General features: G+C 35.0%; 1 protein-coding gene across 13 annotated transcripts in view; it reads right to left on the reverse strand.

The window, feature by feature from the left end:
- SCAPER (S-phase cyclin A associated protein in the ER) overlaps positions 1-23,567 on the reverse strand; it is a 396,299-nt gene that overhangs the window by 267,293 nt on the left and 105,439 nt on the right. For 8 of the 13 annotated variants that reach the window (XM_042235193.1, XM_060401714.1, XM_012098651.4 and 5 more), the window contains exons 12-17: positions 23,043-23,112; positions 22,687-22,804; positions 22,151-22,262; positions 18,423-18,563; positions 7,083-7,238; positions 1,834-1,976 (exon numbers count right to left, since the gene is read on the reverse strand). In XM_042235193.1, the coding sequence (XP_042091127.1) occupies positions 1,834-1,976; positions 7,083-7,238; positions 18,423-18,563; positions 22,151-22,262; positions 22,687-22,804; positions 23,043-23,112 (740 nt within the window). The remainder of the gene's footprint in view (positions 1-1,833; positions 1,977-7,082; positions 7,239-18,422; positions 18,564-22,150; positions 22,263-22,686; positions 22,805-23,042; positions 23,113-23,567) is intronic. The other 5 variants (XM_060401720.1, XM_060401719.1, XM_042235194.1 and 2 more) reach the window with 1 other exon arrangement.

Genomic DNA, 23,567 nt, shown 5'->3' on the forward strand with positions numbered 1-23,567 from the left:
AGAGTAGGATAATCATGAAGAAAAACAATCTAGACAAATCATAATTAAACTGGTGAAAAAAACAAAGTAAAAAAGAAATAGAAAACAAACCCAAAAAACCCTCACCATATACAGTGGCAAAACAGTATGATTAATGGCTGGATTTTCATCAAAAACAATAAAAGTAAGAATATTCACAGTATTGAAGGATTTAGCCAGTGCAATATGGCAAGAAAAAAGAAATTAAAGGCATCTGTATTACAAAGCAAGAAGTAAAGCAAGGGCTATTTGCAGATGACACGAGCCTTTATGAAAATGTCCTAAAGAACAAAAACAGCAAAAAAGAAAACACTAATAGTTTTCATAGGAAAACTGGGCAAGATCATTAAAAAACTGTAAAATAAGATGAATAAAAAATTTATTGTATTTCTATACAATAGCAAAAATGCTACCAAAAATGAAATAATTCCATTTTCAATGACCTCAAAAAGAGTACTTAATAGATTTAAGAAATGAACTAAATTTAAGAAATGAAATGAATTACAAGATCTATTTTCTAAAAACTACAAAATATTGTTGAGAGAAATTAAAGCAGATACAGAGACACACACCATATTCGTACATAATACACAATATTATAAAGGTGGCAATTCTCCCCACAACAATCTATAGATTCGAGGCAGTTGCTATAAAAAAGCTTGGAAACATTTTATTTTTAAGAAAATGGTGAACATACCCTAAAAAACTATTTGGAAAGCAATTTTGAAAGAGGATAACAACACTGGAGTACTTATATTACTTGTTTTCAAAACTTGACATAAAGTTACAGTAGTTAAAACAGTGTGGTGCTAAAGTAAGAAGAGACATCAAAAGAAAAGGACAGAGTCCAGAAATAAACTGTCCCATCTATGATTAATTGATCGTGAACAGGTAGCAAGGCAGTTCAATGGTTAAAAGCTAGACTCTTCAACAATGGTGCATTCAACAAATGAGTACCATAGGCAAATGAATAAATTTAGATTTTTCTTTTTATACTATATCTAAAAGTTACCTTAAAAGGATATAAAACCTAAATGTGTATCAAACTGAAAACCATAACATTTTGAAGAATATCTTATGACATGGGATATTAAAAAATTTCATAAACAAGATCAAAAAGCACAAATCAATTTGGCCAATTAAATGCTTTGTCTTTGGTCTTTGAATCTTTTTTTAAAATTAATTAATTTATTTTAATTGGAGGATAATTTCTTTAAAATATTGTGGTGGTTTTTGTCATACATTGACATGAATCACCCACGGGTACATGTGTCTCCCCATTCTGAACTCCCTTCCCACCCCCTACCCACCCCATCCCTCTAGGTTGCCCCAGAGTACCAGCTTTGAGTGTCCTGGTCTTTGAATCTTAAACGAGAGATTTTAAAAAGTAGGAATGGATAAGTGTCATTTATTATAATGAGAAAGATAACATACTAACTGGATTACTTCCATCAAAGGACCACTGCTGCAGCTCCTGTGACCTAGCCTTTGATGTCTGACCAAGTCCAAACCTGTTCCTCTAACTTCCTGTCACTTTTCCTCCCAATACTTAAGTTAGCTAGTATCAAATTCTATTTCTTACAACTGAAAATATCTTGAAACCTCAAGTTTCCCATCCAACAGAATGTTCAAAAGGTTTCCATTTTAAGTAGGGTGTCTTAATTCCTGGAAATCAAAATTCAGTAAAACATTTCTGTATATGTGACTATTTCTAAAAAATCTACATGATAGTAAATAGCTTCAAAATTTGATCTGAATATACACTCACTACAAAATGTTCATCAGGACCAAACATCGAGATAGCAAATGAAGTACCTAGCTCTTTCCCGGGCTGCATCTTCGCGGGCTTTTTCCTTTTCTTGCCTCTGTTGTTCAATTCGGGCTTCTTGTTCTTTCCTCTTCATTAACAATTCTTCTACACGGGCCTGCCGTTCTGCTTCTAGAGCTCTCTTACGTTCCTAGTATCAGAAGTGTTTTAAAAGATGTTAGAATTATGTGTAAGATGAAGATGATTAAAGGTGACATAGCTTGGACATAGACATATATTCAAGACAGACAAATACCTGACTTGTCATTATGTTTCTCAGAATTTAAACAAAAATCAAGTATCAGTAACATCTGGCTTTCACACGTCATTTATCAGTGCTACAAATAATTATAAGAATAAATGCTATTTTAAGCACTGAAACATGTTTATTACCATATGTAAAATAGATGTCCACTGCAAGTTCAATGCATGAAGCAGAGCACTCAAAGTCAGTGCTCTGAGACAACACAGAGGGATGGGGTGGGGATAGAGGTGGGGGGGGGTTTCAGGATGGGGGGACACATGTGCACCCATGGCTGATTCATGTCAGTGTATGGAAAAAACCATCACAATATTGTAATTATCCTTCAATTAAAATAAATTAATAAAAAAAGAATAATGTTATTTTAGTAGATATTATGTTATTTATATTCTTTGAGAATCTGATAAATATTTTATGTTTAATCACTTCTAAACCCTTGTGTTTAGATGGTTATAGAAACAACAGAATATGATGAAGAAAGCATAATTAACAGAATTTATTTCTGAACTAAGCTTTCTTCTTAACTGAAGAAAAGCTTGTAGCCGGGCTTCCCAGGTGGCTCAGTGGTAAAGCATCTGCCTGCCAAGGTAGCAGCCACAGGAGATATGGGTTTAATCTCTGGGTGGGGAAGATCCCCTGGAGGAGGAAATGATAACCCACTCTAGTATTCTTGAGGGGATAATCCCACAGACAGAGAAGCCTGATGGGTTACAGTCCATGGGGTAGTTGCAAAGAGTCAGACATGACAGTCCATGGGGTAGTTGCAAAGAGTCAGACATGACTGAGCAACTGTACATACACATACACACACACACACACACACACACACACACACACACACAAGTTGCAAAGAGTCAGACATGACTGAGCAACTGTACACACACACACACACACACACACACACACACACACACACACAAAGTTCGTGGCCAGGAGAAAGAGGCATTATAACATAGCATAGTGGATAAGAGAGTGGATACTGCATTAGACTCTCTAATTTTGTTCCCTGATTCCATTATTTACTGTTGGGTGACTCCAGCCTAGTTGAATTAGTTTTCTAGAAGACAAAAAATAACAATAGTACTTTTAAGGATACTGTAAAGAACGTATGAGATAATACATGAAAAGCACTTACCACAGGCCTTGGCATATACTAAATTCTCAGTAATTATTTATTATAATCATTATTAAGGTAGAAGATACTTCATTAAAATACTGTGATATACTTTCTGTATATATTTCACCATATTACTAGATATACCGATGTATTTCTTTCAATTCATCCCCATTCTCTAGGTAGCTTACACAACATCTCCCTGGCCACAACTCTTTATGATAAATAGAACACACTGATCTAGGCTCTAGTAACAACTACTTAGATAATTTTGAGCAAGTCATTTTACCTTAAAGAGACACACCATTTGTTGTGAGATTTAAATTATTAATATAGGTAAGTACCTAACAAAGTGTTTAGTATGATGTAAAGTGTTCAGTAAATGACTGAAGATAAAGCAGTTTCTGTCTCAAGAACACTGAGGAGAGAAGTAAATATTTCTAATAATTAACTTAACTCACAATGGTAACTTTATTTCTACAAGAAGCTGTATGTATGCAGGGGAAAAAAACCTTTTTAAAGTAGTACCACCAAAAGGTACCTAATTCTTTTCTTTCTTTCTTTTTTCTTTTTGGAGAGGGGACTGGGAGCTAGAGGAAATGTACTGATTCCAGAAGAGTATATTTGACAGACTGCAGACTGGTAAAGGTATCCAAATAGATTTTAAACAGTCATTACTTTCTGAAATATTATTCATGGATTAATCTACCTCTCACTACTAAGTATAATATGTAGCAACTTGTTTAGCTATTAATTATCTGAAAAACTGAAGAGTAAAACATAAAGTTTTCTCTTAACCTCAAATTTACTTGAAGTATTTTTTTTAAAATCTGCAGTATATCTGAAAACACAACTGCCACACTAAAATGCAAAAAGATAAAGCTTAAGTATAATTAAACCAGAACTTTTCATTTCATATTTTATAAAAACAAAATCTTCTGGAATATAGTTTTTAAAATTATAACTTGGTCTTATAAATTAAATATACTAATATTATATAAAACAGTTACTTTATGTGTATATGCAATGTAAGTTATATGCATAAATAAAACTTGTTGAATGTTTTTAGGGATATAAGAAATACTCCAACATTGTACTAACAAATAATTGAATTTCAAAAAAAACCCAATCCTCTAATTTCTGTTTTTAATAACTAGAAAAGAAAATTGGTACCTGTGAGTAAAACCAGTAAATTCAGCTAGTATTTTCCTTTTTAAAATATAAGTTTCCTAAAGATAGGAAACTCTGCACTCCATAAAAGCATCTTGTACAGAGTGGGAGTTTGATAAATACCTATTAAACAAATGAAGCATAAGTTTTAAAATAGTATTCATCATAAATCTGTAAGCTTACAAATATAAAGTATAAACCTACAGCAGCTGAACTGGAAAGACATCTACCTCTCAAGCCTTCTGAAACCTCTCAGACTCCCATGTACTTTGTTTCAAAGTCAAGGATATGTTTATGGTGGCCAAAGAACAGATTTTGTAACCCTGCCCTCTATGCCTGCAAATCAAAAGATTATGGCAAGAGGACAAGGCAGACTATCTAAGGAAACTGGGCTTAAAACTAACCTATCAATAATTTATATAACAAAAATGGCAAATTAAGGATATACAACGGTAGCATTAACTTAGTATTTCACTTGCAAAAAACCCAAGAATCACAACTTCTTTTAACAATTAATTTTGGAAGTTTTTTGAGAGTACAATTAAAGCAGATGGGGGCCTCTCTAAATTATTCACTGAGTCAGTATCTTACTATTACTGTATTTATACGTTTGGCTTTAGTGCCTAGCACATCTAGTAATGACTATACATTAAAAAATGTTTTAAATTATATATATATGTATATAAAACCAATAAATTTTCTACTATAAATATACAGATTAAACTTATGTATATAGGTTTTAAATTTTCCATTGAACATTAAATCCACCAGAAATTTCAACATTTTAAAAAAGAAAATTCTGAGTAATCAAAAAATGTGTTAATGACTACCAAAAATCCCTTACTACTTTCAGAAAAGATCTACTTTCCTTTAAGCCTTAATAAGTGTTCCAAATTATGAAATGAGTAATTTTTAAACAGAAAATAACTGCTGTATTTTCAAATCTGCAAAATAAATATAGAAAAAGTAACCACAGAAGTCTATTAAAAAATATACAATATTACTCATATATTTTCCCCCAAAATCCAGCTAAGGAGTCACCTCATTCAGAGAACTTTCCCTGACATTCCCCTCTCAGCAACAGAGCTAATTATTCCTTATTCTGTGATACTGCTATAGCCTATACAGGTTTCTATTACATTTTTACACTGCGTTCTATTATTTACCATTAAGGCAAAGATCATTATCTATTTATTTCTGAATTACTAATGCATAATATTTATTCAAAAGTAACACACAATTTTCAAAATGATTATCTGTATAAAATGGTCCCACTGCAGAAATAAAAACAGCAATAAAGCTGAAGAGATGGCACAGATTAAAAATTCAAATATCCTATTTCATTTATTCATCTAAAAATATTAATTGATGGACAACTTTAACTTTTAAATGATAATAATGAAACTCTGTACTGTCCCTTTGATAGGAAAAGCTAAATTTTCTCTAATAGTAACATTCTGTATTTTAAAACATAAGTTACCTTGGCACTCAAGATTAAAATAAGACCCTGAACACAAATTGAACAGAGACTGGGTGAATATGGGACTGTTTGCTAGCATGAAGTAACCAATAAACTTGAAAGCTGTATTGATATTTTAATCTTCTAAAATTACCAGTGAGATAAAGGAGCATAAAATATTAATAACATCCCTAATTTTTAACATAACAACAAAGCTCTTCATGATCAAGTCTATAACTCTACATGCTGTACTCGCTCCTATCTCCTTCTCTGCATGGAATGCCTGTTTCCACCATTTGCAACTATCTCATTACTCAAATCTTGGTTATGGCATCATCTCCTCCAGAAAGCTTTTTCTTGACTTTCTCATGTCTCAATTTGAGTAATGTGTTCTCCTTTGTGCTTCCAAAACGCTTTTACTGTTACACTTATCCTAATGGGTTAAGATTTATTTACATATATGTCTCTGCATTGTGATCAAAGACGTTATCTTTTTCATGTCCTTAAGCAAAGCTAATGGCAACCCACTCCAGTATTCTTGCCTGGAAAAGCCCATACACGGAGGAGCCTGGCGGGCTACAGTCCACCAGGTCGCAAAGAGTTAACACAACTAAGTGACTAACACACACACGAGCAAAGCTTAGCATGTGAGTAACAGCAATAATTCAATACATGATCACTGAATGAATAAATAAATAAATATTAGTTATAATAAAGTATGTGTCTGCATTCATACTTGATCTTGAGGAAGATCTAAAATAGTTAAAAAACATCACTCATGTTTATGTGTTAACCTTTCTTCCCATTCTGAAAATGGTAGTTGACTTACGGTATGCTACAGAGGTTTAAGTACCTGATGATACTGCCCAATATACGACAGGTGTTCCCTGTTATAAGCATTAAAATTGCCCAGTTCCTTAAGGCTATATACACAGGTTCAAACACAATCCATTTTTAATAGATGAAAGGAACATATTCTTTCCCAACCTAATTAGAAAAGAATAGATAATAATCTGTCCAGAGCAATTTAGCTCTTCATCTGGTTGAGACTAGAGATTCAAATTGACAAAGACACTGATAACGTTATCTGAAGAAGTACACACTGCCTTTGCTATCAGACTTCCTGATTCCAAGCCATGCTGGACTAAACCATACACCCTTGGGAACAGAGTCTAGGACTGACTTCTTTTTCTATGTTGAAAGGCCTAGGAAATGGACAGTGCTCACAAATGCCTGCTGAATAAAATTCTACCTGAACAGCTTCATCACGTGCTTGCTTTTCTTCCTGTCTTCTCTGACGCTCTTCCTGTAACTCATTAAGCCTCTGCTCATACTCCTTCAATTTTGATAAAACATCATGGCGTTTGTTCTGGGCTTCAAGGGTATTTATAAAGGCAATTTCGTTTACCTTCAACAACAACAACAAAAACCACAGAAAGTAAGTTTCAAATTAGGCTCATTCTAAGGCACATCAGATACATCAGATTCTTAACATATCATGTTAAGAAATTTAACAGTCTTTATTTAATAATATAAACCAGTTGTATAAGGCACAGAACAAAAAATGAATGACTTTCAGTCTTTTATTTCAATATTTATTCCCCAAATGGATAATAATCCAGTGTATATAACAAATCCATAGGCCATAGCAAGAAGTGAAATAGAGTAAATAAAGGCCTGCCATTGAAATTTTTTATTGAAATACAATTGATTTACAATGTTATTAGCTTCTGGTATACGGCAAAATGATTCAGTTATACACACATATATGTATTAATTCCCTGTGTGATACAATATGACCTTGTTATTCATCCATTCTATATACAATAGTTTGCATCTACTATAGGGCTAATAGTTATTATGGGGCTAATAGCCCCAAATTCCCAACCCAGGCCTCCCCTGTACCCTCTCCTCTTGGCAACCACAAGTGTATTCTCCATGTCCTTGAGTCTATTTCTGTTCTGTAGACAGGTTCCTTTGTGTCACATTTTAGACTCCACATACAAGTGACAGCATATAGCATTTGTCTTTTTCTGACTTACTTCACTGTACATGACAGTCTCTAGGTCCAACCACATTTCCACAAATGACCCAGTGTCGTTCCTTTTTGGAGCTGAGTTATATTCCATTGACTCTATGCACCACATCTTCTCTATCCATTCATCAGTGGATGGAAATTAAGGTTACTTCCATGTCCTGGGTATTGGAAATAGTGCTGCAAAGAACATCGGGGTGCATGTATCTTTTTGAATTATGGTTTTCTCAGGGTGTATGTCCAGTAGTGGTATTGCTGAGTCAGTAGTTCTACCTTTAGATTTTTAAGGAACTTCCATACTGTTCTCCATCATGGCTGTATCAATTTACACTCCCACCAATAGTTGAAAATGGTTCCTTTTTCTTCACCCCCTCTCCATCATTATTTAAAGCATTTCTGATTATGGCCATGCTGATCCATGTGAAGTAATACATCACTGTAGCTTTGATCTTCATTTCTCTAATAATTAGTGATGCTGAACATCATTTCATGTCCTTTTTGGCCATTTGTATGTCTTCTTTGGTGAAATGTCTATTTAGGTCTTATGCCCATTTTTTGAGTGGGTTGTTTGTTTTTATATTTTTTGGTATTGAGCGGCATGAGCTGTTTATATATTCTAGAGATTAATTCCTTGTCAACTGCTTTGTTTGGAAATATTTTTTCCGATTCTGAGAGTTGACTTTACATCTTGTTTATGGTTTCCTCTGTGGTGCAAAAGCTTTTAAATTTAATTAGGTCCTTTTCTTTATTTTTGTTTTTATTTTCACTACTCAAGGAGGTGGGTCAAAAAGATGAGTATTCTTCTTATTTTCCTCTAAAAGTTTTATAGTGTCCAGTCTTACACTTAGGTCTTTATTCCACTTTGACTTTGCTTTTGTGCATGGTGTTAGGGAGTATTCTAATTTCATTCTTTTGCATGCAGCTGTCCAGTTTTCCCAGCACTACGTATTAAAACGACTGTCTTTTCTCTATTGTATATTCTTGCCTCTGCCATAGATTAGGTGACCATAAGTGCCCGGGTTTATCTCTGGTCTTTCTACCCTGTTCCATTGATCTACATTTCTGGTTTTGTGCCAGCATCATACTGTCTTAGTTACTGTACAAATCAATTTTCTTCAACATACACCAAATAAGTTATAATTAGGTACAAAGTACTGACTACATATACTTCATCCTCAACTTTACATATATTGATTCTTAACAGTCAAGTTTAGCTAGAGAGTACAGTTTTTATGAATAAAGTATAGCTAATGATAGTAAAGTAATGCTCAAAATTCTCCAAGCCAGGCTTCAGCAATACGTGAACCGTGAACTTCCAAATGTTCAAGCTGGTTTTAGAAAAGGCAGAGGAATCAGAGATCAAATTGCCAACATCAGCTGGATCACGGAGAACACAAGAGAGTTCCAGAAAAACATCTATTTCTGCATTATTGACTATGCCAAAGCTTTGACTGTGTGGATCACAATAAACTGTGGAAAATTCTTCAAGAGATGGGCATACCAGACCACCTGACCTGCCTCTTGAGAAACCTATATGCAGGTCAGGAAGCAACAGTTATAAGTGGACATGGAACAACAGACTGGTTCCAAATAGGAAAAGGAGTATGTCAAGGCTGTATATTGTCACCCTGCTTATTTCACTTCTATGCAGTGTACATCATGAGAAATGCTGGGCTGTAAGAAGCACAAGATGGAATCAAGATTGCCAGGAGAAATGTCAATATATGCAGATGACACTACCCTTATGGCAGAAAGTGAAGAGGAACTAAAGAGCCTCTTGATGAAAGTGAAAGAGGAGAGTGAAAAAGTTGGCTTAAAGCTCAACATTCAGAAAACTAAGATCATGACATCCAGTCCCATCACTTTATGGGAAATAGATGGGGAAACAGTGGAAACAGTGTCAGACTTTATTTTGGGGGGCTCCAAAATCACTGCAGATGGTGATTGCAGCCATGAAATTAAAAGACACTTACTCCTTGGAAGGAAAGTTATGACCAACCTACATAGCATATCCAAAAGCAGAGACATTACTTTGCCGACTAAGGTCCATCTAGTCAAGACTATGGTTTTTCCAGTGGTCATGTATGGATGTGAAAGTTGGACTGTGAAGAAAGCTGAGCGCCGAAAAATTGATGCTTTTGAACTATGGTGTTGGAGAAGACTCTTGAGAGTCCCTTGGACTGCAAAGAGATCCAACCAGTCTATTCTAAAGGAGATCAGTCCTGGGTATTCTTTGGAAGGAAGCTAAAACTCCAATACTTTGGCCAGCTCATGCGAAGAGTTGACTCACTGGCAAAGACTCTGATGCTGGGAGGGATTGGGGGCAGGAGCAGAAGGGGACGACAGAGGATGAGATGGCTGGACGGCAAAACCGACTCGATGGATGTGAGTTTGAGTGAACTCCGGGAGTTGGTGATGAACAGGGAGGCCTGGCGTGCTGCAATTCATGTGGTCGCAAAGAGTCAGACACGACTGAGTGACTGAGCTGAATGATAAAAAACTGGAAAACGTCAGTTGGGATCAAATTCCTCCTTCTTGAAAGCCATAAGGATGGCATGCTATTGTGAAAAAGGCAGAGTGAAACAGGGAATTAAACACTGGAGCTGCTCTCTCTGACAGAAGTACAGACTCCAGGAATCCATGCTAAATGTAGTAAAACCTATCACTAGATATGTTTCAAACTAAAGCAAGTGTCAAACTCACATGTGAATGACGTTCTAAAAAAGATTTCCCAATCTCCATGCCATATAGCCACTTTCACAAGTAAATTAACAACATAATCATTTCTCAAACTAGACTGAAAGTATAAGACAAACAGGCATGCTCAAGGAAAATTAATCATACTGTATCAAGGGTCACGTGTTAAGCATAATCAGGATGAAAGAAAAATAAATGGGATCTTAATGCTCCAAACAAAATACATAAAATAAAATTCAGAGGGAAGAATGTGCAAAAATAGAGTAAAAAAATCCAATCTGTAATGCTGGTCAAATGGTTGAAAGTTTTAGTTACACAAGTTGAATATGTTTGGCCATGTAACATACAGCATAGTGATAACAGTTAACAATATTATAACATATTCTTGGAATTTGCTTAGAAGATAGATCTAAAATCGTAACACACACATACAGTAACTAACAAGTAACAGATGTTTTAATTAGCTGGATTGTAGTGACTATATCAAAATATATATGTCTATCAAAATATCAAGTTGTATACCTTAATATATATAATTTTGATGGTCAGTGATATCTCAATAAAACCATAAGTAAGTAAATAAATAGGATATTTCCTGAAAATTACTGGAATAAAACATAACCAAAGAAAAAGCAGAAAATTTCTTAGGCAAATTCTGCAATGTAAGAGAAGTCAACATGCACTTGGATTTAAAGGTGCAAAACAAATGATATAACAATAAAATAAAGGAAGATAAGAAAGTTAAGGAAACTTAGGAAAAGGTAACATGATCATAGAATTAACTCAGTTAATTAAGCATGAAAACAGAACAAAGATGGTAAAAAATCAAATCACTAATGGAGGAAAGGCTTGTTACAATCAGTTACTATGAACTTTAAAAATATAAAATTTAAGTATAAGTAATAACTTTTGAACATGGAGAACAAGTAAAGATGACCTAATATAAAAATAATTTCTATATTAAGAAAGTCCAAAGAAAATATTCCAATATATTGGGTTGGCCAAAGGGTTCATTCAGTTTTTTCATAAGATGGCTCTAGTAGTGTTTAGTTGTCTTTAACTTCATTTGAAACAATTTGGTTAGATTATATAGTGATAGGTGTCATATCAACACGTATTTGAAAAAAAACAAAACTGATGACTTTACAGAGACATTTTAATGTTGAAGATGGAAGAAAAAAGCAACATATTCAGCATATTATTATTATTTCAAGAAAGGTAAAAAGGCAACTGAACCACAAAAAATGATTTGTGCAGTGTATGGAAAAAGTGATGTGACTAAACAAATAGGAAGAAGGAGCCACTCTTTGATATATATGGAGCCAAATTTCCTGATCATAAGAATCATGTGGAAGGCTTACTACAAACAAAAAAGCTCCTCAGAGGTCACTCTGGCATTACTGAAAAAAACCTGCAAAGCCTGGAAATCCCTCTTCTTAACAACTCAGATGACTGTTATAATCAGACAAGACTGGGAAATACTGGCATGTGGTAAAAACCAAAGGTTGGAGGAGGTTTTTTTCCATAGATTAAAATGTCTGGGAATGAAAATAACTGATAATATTCCACACAAACTGTTAAGATATTTATGTAATTACACTAAGAACAATTCATTCATAAAACATTTATATGAATGAGAGAACAAAAAAAAAACCCTGGTTTTGTATATGTAATACATTTCAAAATAGGATTTCAGAGATTATTGAAGAGAAACCAACAGGGCATATTGGTAGTAGGGTTTTAAAGAAGTACTTCATATTAGGAAAAATTTTAGTATACACTCATCTTAGTTAACTGGGATTATTAAGAATTTTTTAAACTGCAAATGGCAGCTGATATCTTTATGTAAACACAACCAGCAGTTAATTATTTATCCTGATGGAAACTACTTAAAACTACAGCTTGGGTTATTATGTTTATAGGAGTCACTTTGGTTTGCTGCATGCTAAGTCATTTCAGTCATGTCTGACTCTTTGAGACTCTGGACTGTAGCCCACCAGGCTCCTCTGTCCATAGGATTCTCCAGGCAAGAATACTAGAGTGAGTTGCCATGCCCTCCTTCAGAGGATCTTCCTGACCTCTGGCTTAATGAGATTGTGATGAAAAGAAATATATTAAGCAATTAGACAAATCAAAATTCATACAAGTCATATGAAAAAAGACCACAAAATGAGCATACTAAACCAGTAATAAGAACAGTGGTAAAAGCATGAGCTTTGGAACCACAAACACCAGGATTTTAATTCTGGCTGTGACCATCAACAATCTGCTTTCAGATTGCTCCTCTAAAATATAAAAACAATACATAGTTCAGAACGTCCACTTCCAGCTATAATGGAGTAAAAGGGTCCTGATGTACCTTTCTACCTTAAACAATTAAAAAATTAGACGAAAATATATAAATTACATGAATAATGTAATACACCAAATAGCAAAAGAACAAAGGAGAAATCCACATTATTCTTGCAACAGATGCAGAAAAAGTGCTTAACAAAATACAGTATCCTTCATGATGAAAGCACTCAACAAACTAGGAAAATCAAAACCCCTCATAAATACTGATCCAACAATTCTTCAAATTTGAGCAAACCAAGCTCTCCAAAATATAAAAATGTTTTTATATCATGACCATGTGAGGTTTATCCTAGAACTATACATTTTGGTATTTGAAAATCAAATACTGAAACTCACCATTTAAAAATCCTATAAAAACATAACATTATCTCAATAAATGCAGAAATAGCAAGTAGCCAAATTCAAACTTCATGGTAAAAAAACTTAGTAACTAAAAATAGAAAGGAAGTTTCTCAATCTAATAAAGAACGTCTCTGAAAGATCCATAGCTAATATTATACTTAATGGTGAAAGACCAAATGCTTTCTTCCTAAAACTGGGAACATGGCAATAATGTCAGCTGTCATCACTAGTCAATATTGTCCTAAAATAGCAAAAATATTTTAGAAGAAAATATAACTTAAGGATTTATACTTCCTGATTGCATGACTTATAAAGGTAGAGTAATAAAGTGCTATTGGTCTAAAAAATAGGCATAAAGATATATGTAACAGAACAGAAAATCATAAACAAACCCACACATATATGGCCAACGGCTTTTCAACAAGTATCCAAGGCAATTCATTATATAAAAGATGGCCTCTTTGACAATGATAATGGAACATTTGATATCCATCTAAAAAAAAATGAACCTCAACTTTACTTCACACCATATACAAAATTTAACTCAAAATGGAACAGATGTCATCATAAAATTTAAAACGTCTAGAGAAAACTTAAGGGAAAATCTTAGTGATCTTAACTTTACATAATAATTTTTTTAAAGGGCATAAAAAACAGAAAGTATAGAAAAAAAGTCAATATACTGGACCTTTCCAATTTTTATACCTTCAAAAGACACTTCTAAGAAAATAAAAAGGTCATCCGTAGACTGAGAAAAAAACATTTACAAAACATAGATGTTAATACCTAAAATATACAAAATCTTTTAAGAAATCCTGCTATTTGCTACAACATGGATGAACATGGAGGGTACTATACTAAAGTGAAATAAGCCAGATAGAGAAAGAAAAATACTGTATTGTACCAGTTATATTTGGAATATAAAAGAAAAAGTCAAACTCATCAAAACAGATTTTTCTTTCTGTAGCTGATTTCCAGTTTGCTAACCACTGTGGTGAGCAAAAATGCTTGATATAATTTCCATCTTCTTGTATTTGTGATGACTTGTTTTATGGTCTAGTATGTGATCTATCCTGGAGAACATTCCATGTGCACTTGAAGAGAATGTGTATTCTGCTGTTTTTGAATATGATGTCATGTATATATCTATTAAGTCCAACTGGTCTACAGGATCAAAAAGTATCCTTGTTTTACTGAATTTCTATTTAGATATGGAACAAACTGAAAGGCTCATCAACAGATGAATGAATAAAGAAGATGTGTGGGGTGTGCACGTGTACAATGGAATATTACTCAACCATAAGAAGAATGAAATTCTGCCATTTACAGTACCATGGATGAACCTAAGGAATATTATGTTCAGTGAAATAAGTCAGACAAAGACAGACAAATACTATATATCACTCCTATGAGGTATCTAAAAAATAATACAAATGAACATATATGAAAAACAGAAACAGATATAGAAAACAAACAAGTGGTGACCAAAAAGAAGGGGGGAAGGGGCAAATTGTACAGAATAATACAAATTATTATGTATAAAACAGATGAGCAAAAATTATATATTGCTATTGTAGGGAATCACAGTCATTATCATGCAATGACTAACAATGGAGTAATATCTGTAAAAACACTTAATCACTATATTGCATACATGAAACTAATATAATATTCTAAATCAACTATACTTCAATTTGAATGTGGAGATCCAGAGAATAGCAAAGAGAGATAAGAAAACCTTCTTCAGCGATCAATGCAAAGACATAGAGGAAAACAACAGAATGGGAAAGACTAGAGATCTCTTCAAGAAAATTAAACGTACCAAGGGACATTTCATGCAAAGATGGGCTCAATAAAAGAAATGGTATGAACCTAACAGAAGCAGAAGATATTAAGGAGAGGTGGCAAGAATACAAGAACTGTACAAAAAAGATCTTCATGACCAAGATAATCACGATGGTGTGATCACTCACCTAAAGCCAGATATCCTGGAATGTAAAGTCAAGTGCGCCTTAGGAAGCATCACTATGAACAAAGCTAGTGGAGGTGATGGAATTCCAGTCGAGCTATTTTAAATCCTAAAAGATGATGCTGTGAAAGTGCTGCACTCAATATGCCAGCAAATTTGGAAAACGCAGCAGTGCCCACAGGACTGGAAAAGGTCAGTTTTCATTTCAATCCCAAAGAAAGGCAATGCCAAAGGATGCTGAAACTACCGCACAACTGCACTCATCTCACACACTAGTAAAGTAATGCTCAAAATTCTCCAAGCCAGGCTTCAACAGTATGTGAACTGTGAACTTCCAGATCTTCAAGCTGGTTTTAGAAAAAGCAGAGGAACCAGAGATCAAATTGCCAACATCAGCTGGATCATGGAGGATGCAAGAGAGTTCTAGAAAAACATCTATTTCTGCTTTATTGACTATGCCAAAGCCTTTGACTGTGTGGATCACAATAAACTGTGGAAAATTCTTCAAGAAATGGGCATACCAGACCACCTGACCTGCCTCTTGAGAAACCTATATGCAGGTCAGGAAGCAACAGTTATAAGTGGACATGGAACAACAGACTGGTTCCAAATAGGAAAAGGACTACGTCAATGCCTGGAGAATCCCAGGGACGGGGGAGCCTGGTGGGCTGCCGTCTATGGGGTCACACAGAGTCGGACACGACTGACGTGACTTAGCAGCAGCAGCAGCAAAGCTGTATATTGTCACCCTGCTTATTTAACTTATATGCAGAGTACATCATGAGAAACGCTAGGCTGGAAGAAGCACAAGCTGGAATCAAGATTGCCGGGAGAAATATCAATAACCTCAGATATGCAGATGACACCACCCTTATGGCAAAAAGTGAAGAACTAAAGAGCCTCTTGATGAAAGTTAAAGAGGAGAGTGAAAAAGTTGGCTTAAAGCTCAACATTCAGAAAACTAAATCATGGCATCCGGTCCCATCACTTCTGGGAAATAGATGGGGAAACAGTGTCAGACTTTATTTTTTGGGCTCCAAAATCACTGCAGATGGTGATTTCAGCCATGAAATTAAGACACTTACTCCTTGGAAGGAAAGTTATGCCCAACCTAGTGAAAGTGAAGTGAAGACGCTCAGTCGTGTCTGACTCTTTGCAGCCCCATGGATACCAGACTCCTCCGCCCTTGGGATTTTCTAGGCAAGAGTACTGGAGTGGGTTGCCATTTCCTTCTCCAGGAAATCTTCCCAACCCAGGGATCAAACCCAGGTCTCCTGCATTGTAGACAGATGCTTTACTGTCTGAGCATCAGCCTAGAGAGCATATTAAAAAGCAGAGACATTACTTTGTCCACAAAGGTCCCCCTAGTCAAAGCTGTGGTTTTTCCTTTAGTCGTGTATGGCTGTGAGAGTTGGACTACAAAGAAAGCTAAGCGCCAAAGAATTGATGCTTTTGAACTGTGGTGTTGGAGAAGACTCTTGAGATTCCCCTGGACTGCAAGGAGATCCAACCAGTCCATCCTAAAGGAGATCAGTCCTGGGTGTTCACTGGAAGGAATGATGTTGAAGCTGAAACTCCAATACTTTGGCCACCTGATGAGAAGAGCTGACTCATTTGAAAAGACCCTGATGCTGCAAAATATTGAGGGCAGGAAAAGGGGACAACAGAGGATGAGATGGTTGGATGGCATCACCAACTTAATGGACATGAGTTTGGGTACACTCCAGGAGCTGGTGATGGACAGAGAGGCCTGGCATGCTGCGGTTTACGGGGTCACAAAGAGTCAGACACGACAGAGCAACTGAACTGAATTGAACTGATACTTCAATTTAAAAAAAAAAAAAAAAACTCAAAGAAAGAGAGAGTAGAAAAGTATTTGCCAGGGGCCGGAAGGAGACAGACAGCAATAGGAAGAGACTGGTGAATAAGATTGTGTTATACAGTGAACAAGACCTGAGCATCAAACATATAATATGGTAACTATAGTTGATAACACTGTATTGAATAATTAAAATATGATACGGGAAAACTTAAATGTTCACACACACACAAGATAAATATGTGAGGTGATAAATATGTTAATTAACTCAATCAGGGGAATCCTCTCACAATGTATACGTATATCAAATCATCATGTAAGTATCTATTTCATTTGTTAATTATACCTTAAAAAAGCTAAAAAAGATACCTGTTTGAATAACAATAAAACAATCTAACTTTCAAAAATCAACAGATATCTCAATAAACACTGTACCAAATAAGAGCTTCAGACAGAAAAAAAAAAACACATAAAAAAAGTTCAAAAAGCAAATTAAAACCACATGAGAACTCTATATACAGACTAATATGAAATGGTTATAATTACAATGTGTAACCATGTCAAGTATTGGTGAGAATGTGGCTAACTAGAACACTCATGTATGTACTACTGGTAAAAGTATATAAACTGTTTCTTTAAGAGTTAAACGTCTCATAGGGTTCCACCAATCCACTCTTGGGTATTCACCAGAGAAAATAAAAGCACACATCTGCACAAAGGCTTGTACATGAATTTATACAGCAGCTATATCTATAATAGCCAAAAACTGTAATGAAAACAAATGGCCATCAACAAGTGACTGGAGTAACAAACTGTGGTATTTCTACACAATGATATACTTCTCAGCAACACAACAGAAATTATATACACAACAACATGGATAAAATTCACACTAACTATGCTGAGTGAAAGATGCCAGAGGAAAGAGTACCTACTCTATGATTCCATTCATATAAAATTCTGGAAAATGCTAACATCCATAGTAACAAAAAGCAGATCAGCAATTGCACGGTAAAAGAGCTGGATGAAGGAATGAACACAAAGATATGAAGAAACTTTTGAGGGTGATGGAATTGTTTATTATTTTCATTGTACTGATCATTTCAGGAATACATATGTCAAAACTCATCAAACTGATACTTCACATATGTGTTATTTATTATCTGCAAATTATACTTCAATAAAGCTATAAAAATAATATATATCTCATAGGATTATTTTAAGAATAAAATATTGTACAGAATAAATTTCAAATGAGCCTATAAAAATGCTGTTTTTCTGGTACCGAATAAACACTTGATAAATATTAACTTCTCATATAACAATTAAAAGTACCTGAGTAACTAATTCAATGTTCAAAACACCTAAGACATACCTTAGCTTCTTCTTCTTGTGCTTTCTTAACAATTGCTTGTAATTGCACCTCTCGTTTGAATTCAGCATGAAGTAATTTCTCTTCCATCATCCTACGTCGTTGGTCTAATAACCCTTCTTTCCACTTCCGGACTTCTTTCTCCTACATGCAATGAATTATCACATCATTAATTTCAGCATACACAGTCATTTGACAAGAAGTGCAAACAGGTAAACAGCTTAGGAATTACAAAGTGAAGAACCAAGAAAGATCTAAAGATCATGACTAATTATTAAGAACACAGACTATAAAGCCTGACAGTTCATAATCTACCAGTCACTTGCTAGATATGTAAACTGGGCAACTTTTTTAGCCTACATCTCACTTTCTTCATCTATAAACAGAATAGTAGTAGTATCTAACTCATAGGTTTTAAAGACTGAGTCAGTCAATATATGTAAAACTTTTAGAATAGTACATTAGACATTGCTCAAGAGAAATATTTGCTGTTATTATTATACTGCACTATGAGCACACTTAAAAATAGTATTTTTTATCCTTATAAACGTTGTCTCTATAACTCAAATTCAAGACAAATGAGTACCCTAGAAATTGAAAAATGGTGAGAAGTTTGAAAAGTCACAATTATCTGCATAAGAACATTCCCTGAAGGAACACAGAGTTTTGCTTATAGAAGAATAAAGATAATTATGATAGCTGCATTTAATTCCTTTAAAACAATATCAAATAGAAGTAAAAGACTTGTCCTGTGCTTCAACATTTTAGAGCCAGCACCAAAAAGAAAAAAGAAAATCAATGCTGACTTAACACGAATGGGAAGAAAACTAACATTTAAGTTGAATTTTAGCTACATAATAATGGGTTTAACCACCTTAAAAAGTATGATGCAGAAAGAGCACTGAAATAGGAGCTAAAAACAGGTCCTTAAGGCCCCATCTCTGCAAATAATTGGTCCTGTGACACTGGAGACAGCCCTTAGTCTCTCCTAGATTCAGTTTCCACATCTATAAAACGGGGTTCAGGATCTGTTCAACTCTGTGTGCCTCACAGAAGTACTGTTGTGATCATGAGACCATATATGTCAGAACAGTAATGAAACAATAACCACTGTACAAATGGAAGGTGAGATTTATCATTTGAATTAATTGAAGTAATACTGACATTGATGGGAAAATTAAGAACTTCTAATGTCTTGCACAATTTCAAGGATTTATTATTCTGTTTGCATGAATTATCTGGAGATTATATTATATAGTGAGAAAATAAACTATATAATTTTGTTTGTATTAAAAACACAATAAGAAGGGAAAGTATAATTGTGTTAGAACACTTTTCTGAAGCTTAAAATGAAAAAATATATTAACTCTTATAGAACCCCATTACAAGGAGACTGTTTTTCATACTTGATTTATCCAAACTAAATGATTAAAATAAAAATAATTAAATTCTTGAAATTCAGATAAACAGAAAAATTACAGATTTTCTTCCTTTCCCATCAACTTTTCTACTGCATTAAGAAGAATCTTATGTCACCTCATTTTTACAATCAAACTATTTGATCTAATTATCTCTCCCAATTTTAAAACACACAAAAGGAATGAAAATACTTTTAACCTATGCATATTAGTCCTCCTTTCTAGGACCAAAAGGTAAACAAAAGAGTTTACAGGGGAGGGCTTCCCTCATAGCTCAGTCAGATAAAGAATCTGCCTGCAATGCAGGAGATCCAGGTTCCATTCCTGGGTTGGGAAGATCCCCTGGAGAAGGAAATGGCAACCCACTCCAGTATTCTTGCCTGGAGAATCTCATGGACAGAGAAGCCTAGCGGGCTACAGTCCATGGGGTCGCAAGATTCGGGCATGACTGAGTGACTAACATACTATAGGGGGCACACGGCTTCTGTTGTGCTGCATCAAGTAATTGTAGTACACAGACCCCAGGATGGCTCCAAATGATCCCAGTCACCTGGTATTCAGATCTTTGCATATTTCCCTCCCACATTCTATCAGGACTGCGACCAATCTGTTGCTATTCAGTCACTAAATCGTGTTAGACTCTTTGCAACCCCGTGCACTGTAGCATGCCAGGCTCCTCTATCCTCCACTATCTCCCAGAGTTTGCTCAAATTCATGCCTACTAAGTTGGTGACACTATCTAACCATCTCATCCTCTGCTGCCCTCTTCTTTTGCTTTCAATCTTTCCCAACATCAGGATCTTTTCCAGTAAGTTGGCTCTTTGCATCAGGTGGCCAAAGTACTGGAGCTTCAGCTTCAGCATCAGTCCTTCCAATGAATATTCAGGACTGACTTTCTTTAGGATGGACTGGTTGGATCTCCTTGCTGTCCAAGGGACTCTCAACAGTCTTTTCCAGCACCACAATTCCAAAGCATCAATTCTTGGTGCTCAGCCTTCTTTATGGTCCAAATCTCACATCCATATACAACCACTGGAAAAAATCGTAGCTTTGACTAGATGGACCTCTGTCAGCAAAGTGATATTTCTGCTTTTTAATACACTGTCAAGGTTTGTCATAACTTTCCTTCCAAGGAGCAATATAATTCAGCAAAAGTGATAGTACATCACCTCTAAGACCAGGTTATTATAAAAAGACAATGCAGCTTCCATTTTGGCAGCTCACACTCATTCTCTCTTTTTCTGTCTCAGATTATTCTGTGGCAATGGTAGCAGCCATGTCATGAGAACACTGGCCTATGGAAAGACCCACATGGCAAGAAATGGAGGTCCACAGCCAACCACTAAAGAGGACTCCAGGCCTGCCAACAAAAAGTGGGATCAAAAGAGGGATCTTTCAGCTCCAAATGACTGCTGCCCGAGCCAACACACTGACTGCAACCTCATGAGAGACTCTGAACAAACAAAAAATCACAACATAAGCCACTTCCAGTTTCCATGCCCAAGAAATTATGAGCAAATAAATGTGTGTTGTTTTAAACTGCTGAGTCTTGAGGTCCTTTGTTATAGAGCACACAAAACTAACACAGTACTCACATCTAACATGTATAATTAACAATAAGAATGACCATATATATATGGAACAACAGTCACTCAAGTACCATGCTACAGTTTTACATACTTGCTACATTCATCAACACAGCTGGTTAACAGTTATAAATGCCATTTTATGGATAAAGAAATTAAAAGGCAATACTGTTGAGTTATTTGCCAAGGGCACCCACCACATGCTATCATGTGGTTAAAATCAAGATTTCACCAGACTGGCTATCTCTAGAGTCCATGTTCTTTCCACTACATCACACTGACCAAAAGTTATACTGCTCTAAATTCTCCAACACTGCAGGCAGATTCTTTGCTGTCTGAGACACAAGGGAAGCCCCATGAATTTACTTAGTGCCCTGCTTATTCAAATTTCACCATCTCAGGTTCAAAACTGTCGTACCGATTCATCGAACACTTTGCACAAAACTGACTAAGGAAACCCCCAATGAAAATGGCAAAAGAAAAAGTGCAGCTTTAATAATCCATGCAAACTGCAAAACATCAATTTACTAGCTTTTTTAGGAATGACAAATTCTTATTTCTTTTTTAAGAAAGGTACAGGTAATTTTCAGTAGCTAGAAATGCTTTTAATTTCTAGTGAATTTATTTTTACTGTTCTTTTAGCTTCTCTGAAACCAGAAAAAAGTCAATATGAAAATAAGCCCAGCAATTTAAGGCAATCATGGTTCTCTAAAAATTAAAAACTCACCCTTTCTAACAATTTCTGAAGCTTTAATGTTTTCTGTTCACGTAACTTTTCCCTTAGCTGCTGTGCTTTCATTTGTTTTTCTTCATGTTTCTTCTTAGATTCTGCAATTGTTCTATTAATACAAACAAATGGACAAGAGACACAAATGTTTACATGATAAAGCCAAAAATATCTTCTTGTCTTCAAAGTTCTTAAAATAAATATAAACAATACACAAAACTAATTTGGCCTAACATTTCAGGAAAACATTGTCACTTTTCAAAAGATCTGCAACTGTTCTGAATACTGTACCTTAAAATAGTATCAGTATGTAACGACTCCATTTAATAATTAAGAATGGCTAGCTCCCTTCCTGGAGAAGGAAGTGACAACCCACTCCAGCGTTCTTGCCTGGAGAATCCCAGGGACAGGAGAGCCTGGTGGGCTGCCGTCTATGGGGTCACACAGAGTCGGACACGACTGAAGCGACTTAGCAGCAGCAGCAGCAGCAGCTCCCTTCCTGTGAAACATTTCAAATTAATTTTCAAAGGCCAGACCTTTTACGAGACGGTGAGGAAAGTTTTTCATGCATGTGAATTCCATGTCCTGGAGGCCTAGCAGGTTCTTCCTCTACAATATCCCCCCAGGATGTGTTTTGGCGCCAAGATTCACGAGCTATTTTGAGAAAAAAGAAAACCACTGTTACTGTTTAACCACGTAATTCTATGAAAGCAACTTTTGAGAACCGACTTTTAAAAGGCATCCTACTCTAATAAATTATTCATTTTACACGAAAACCACATGTATTAACATAATCTATTTTGTACTGTTCTACCTATACATACAACACACACACACACACACACACACACACACACACACACACACACACAAACATGCACACATAAATTACCTTCATAATCTGCAAGGACATCATTCCAGTTCATACCACAGAAAGATACGCTGCCACTGCCCATGCTGGCCTAAAAGGTAATAAGAAAAATTGAAAAATAGTTGAACCAATTATAAACTATAAAATGAACTATATATGAAAATTTCCTATCTATTGCTCATACATTTCATTTAGCAAACAGTCCAACACCAACATTAACAGCAGAAATGAATGAAGTAATTTTAAAAGAAAAGTATTGGCCTTAAACTATTACTACATAAAACTCTGAAATATTCAGAGTATACATCAGAAAAGCTCAAAAGTACTTATTGGGCATTAAAATTTAATAGAAAAATATTTGAAAGATTTACAGTTACTTTCATTCTTTAAGAAATCCCTCTCTTCAACATATATATCATGAGTGCTTAGTGACAGCAAAGCAATGTATCATTTGCTTTTTATCAGTAGAATAGAAAAAGATATCTTAGATTCTTCTTCAATCTTTACACTTATAATCTGAGAAATGTTATGTTTTACTTACTCTGA

The sequence above is a fragment of the Ovis aries genome, chromosome 18 (assembly GCF_016772045.2).
Source record: "Ovis aries strain OAR_USU_Benz2616 breed Rambouillet chromosome 18, ARS-UI_Ramb_v3.0, whole genome shotgun sequence".
NCBI lineage: Eukaryota > Metazoa > Chordata > Mammalia > Artiodactyla > Bovidae > Ovis > Ovis aries.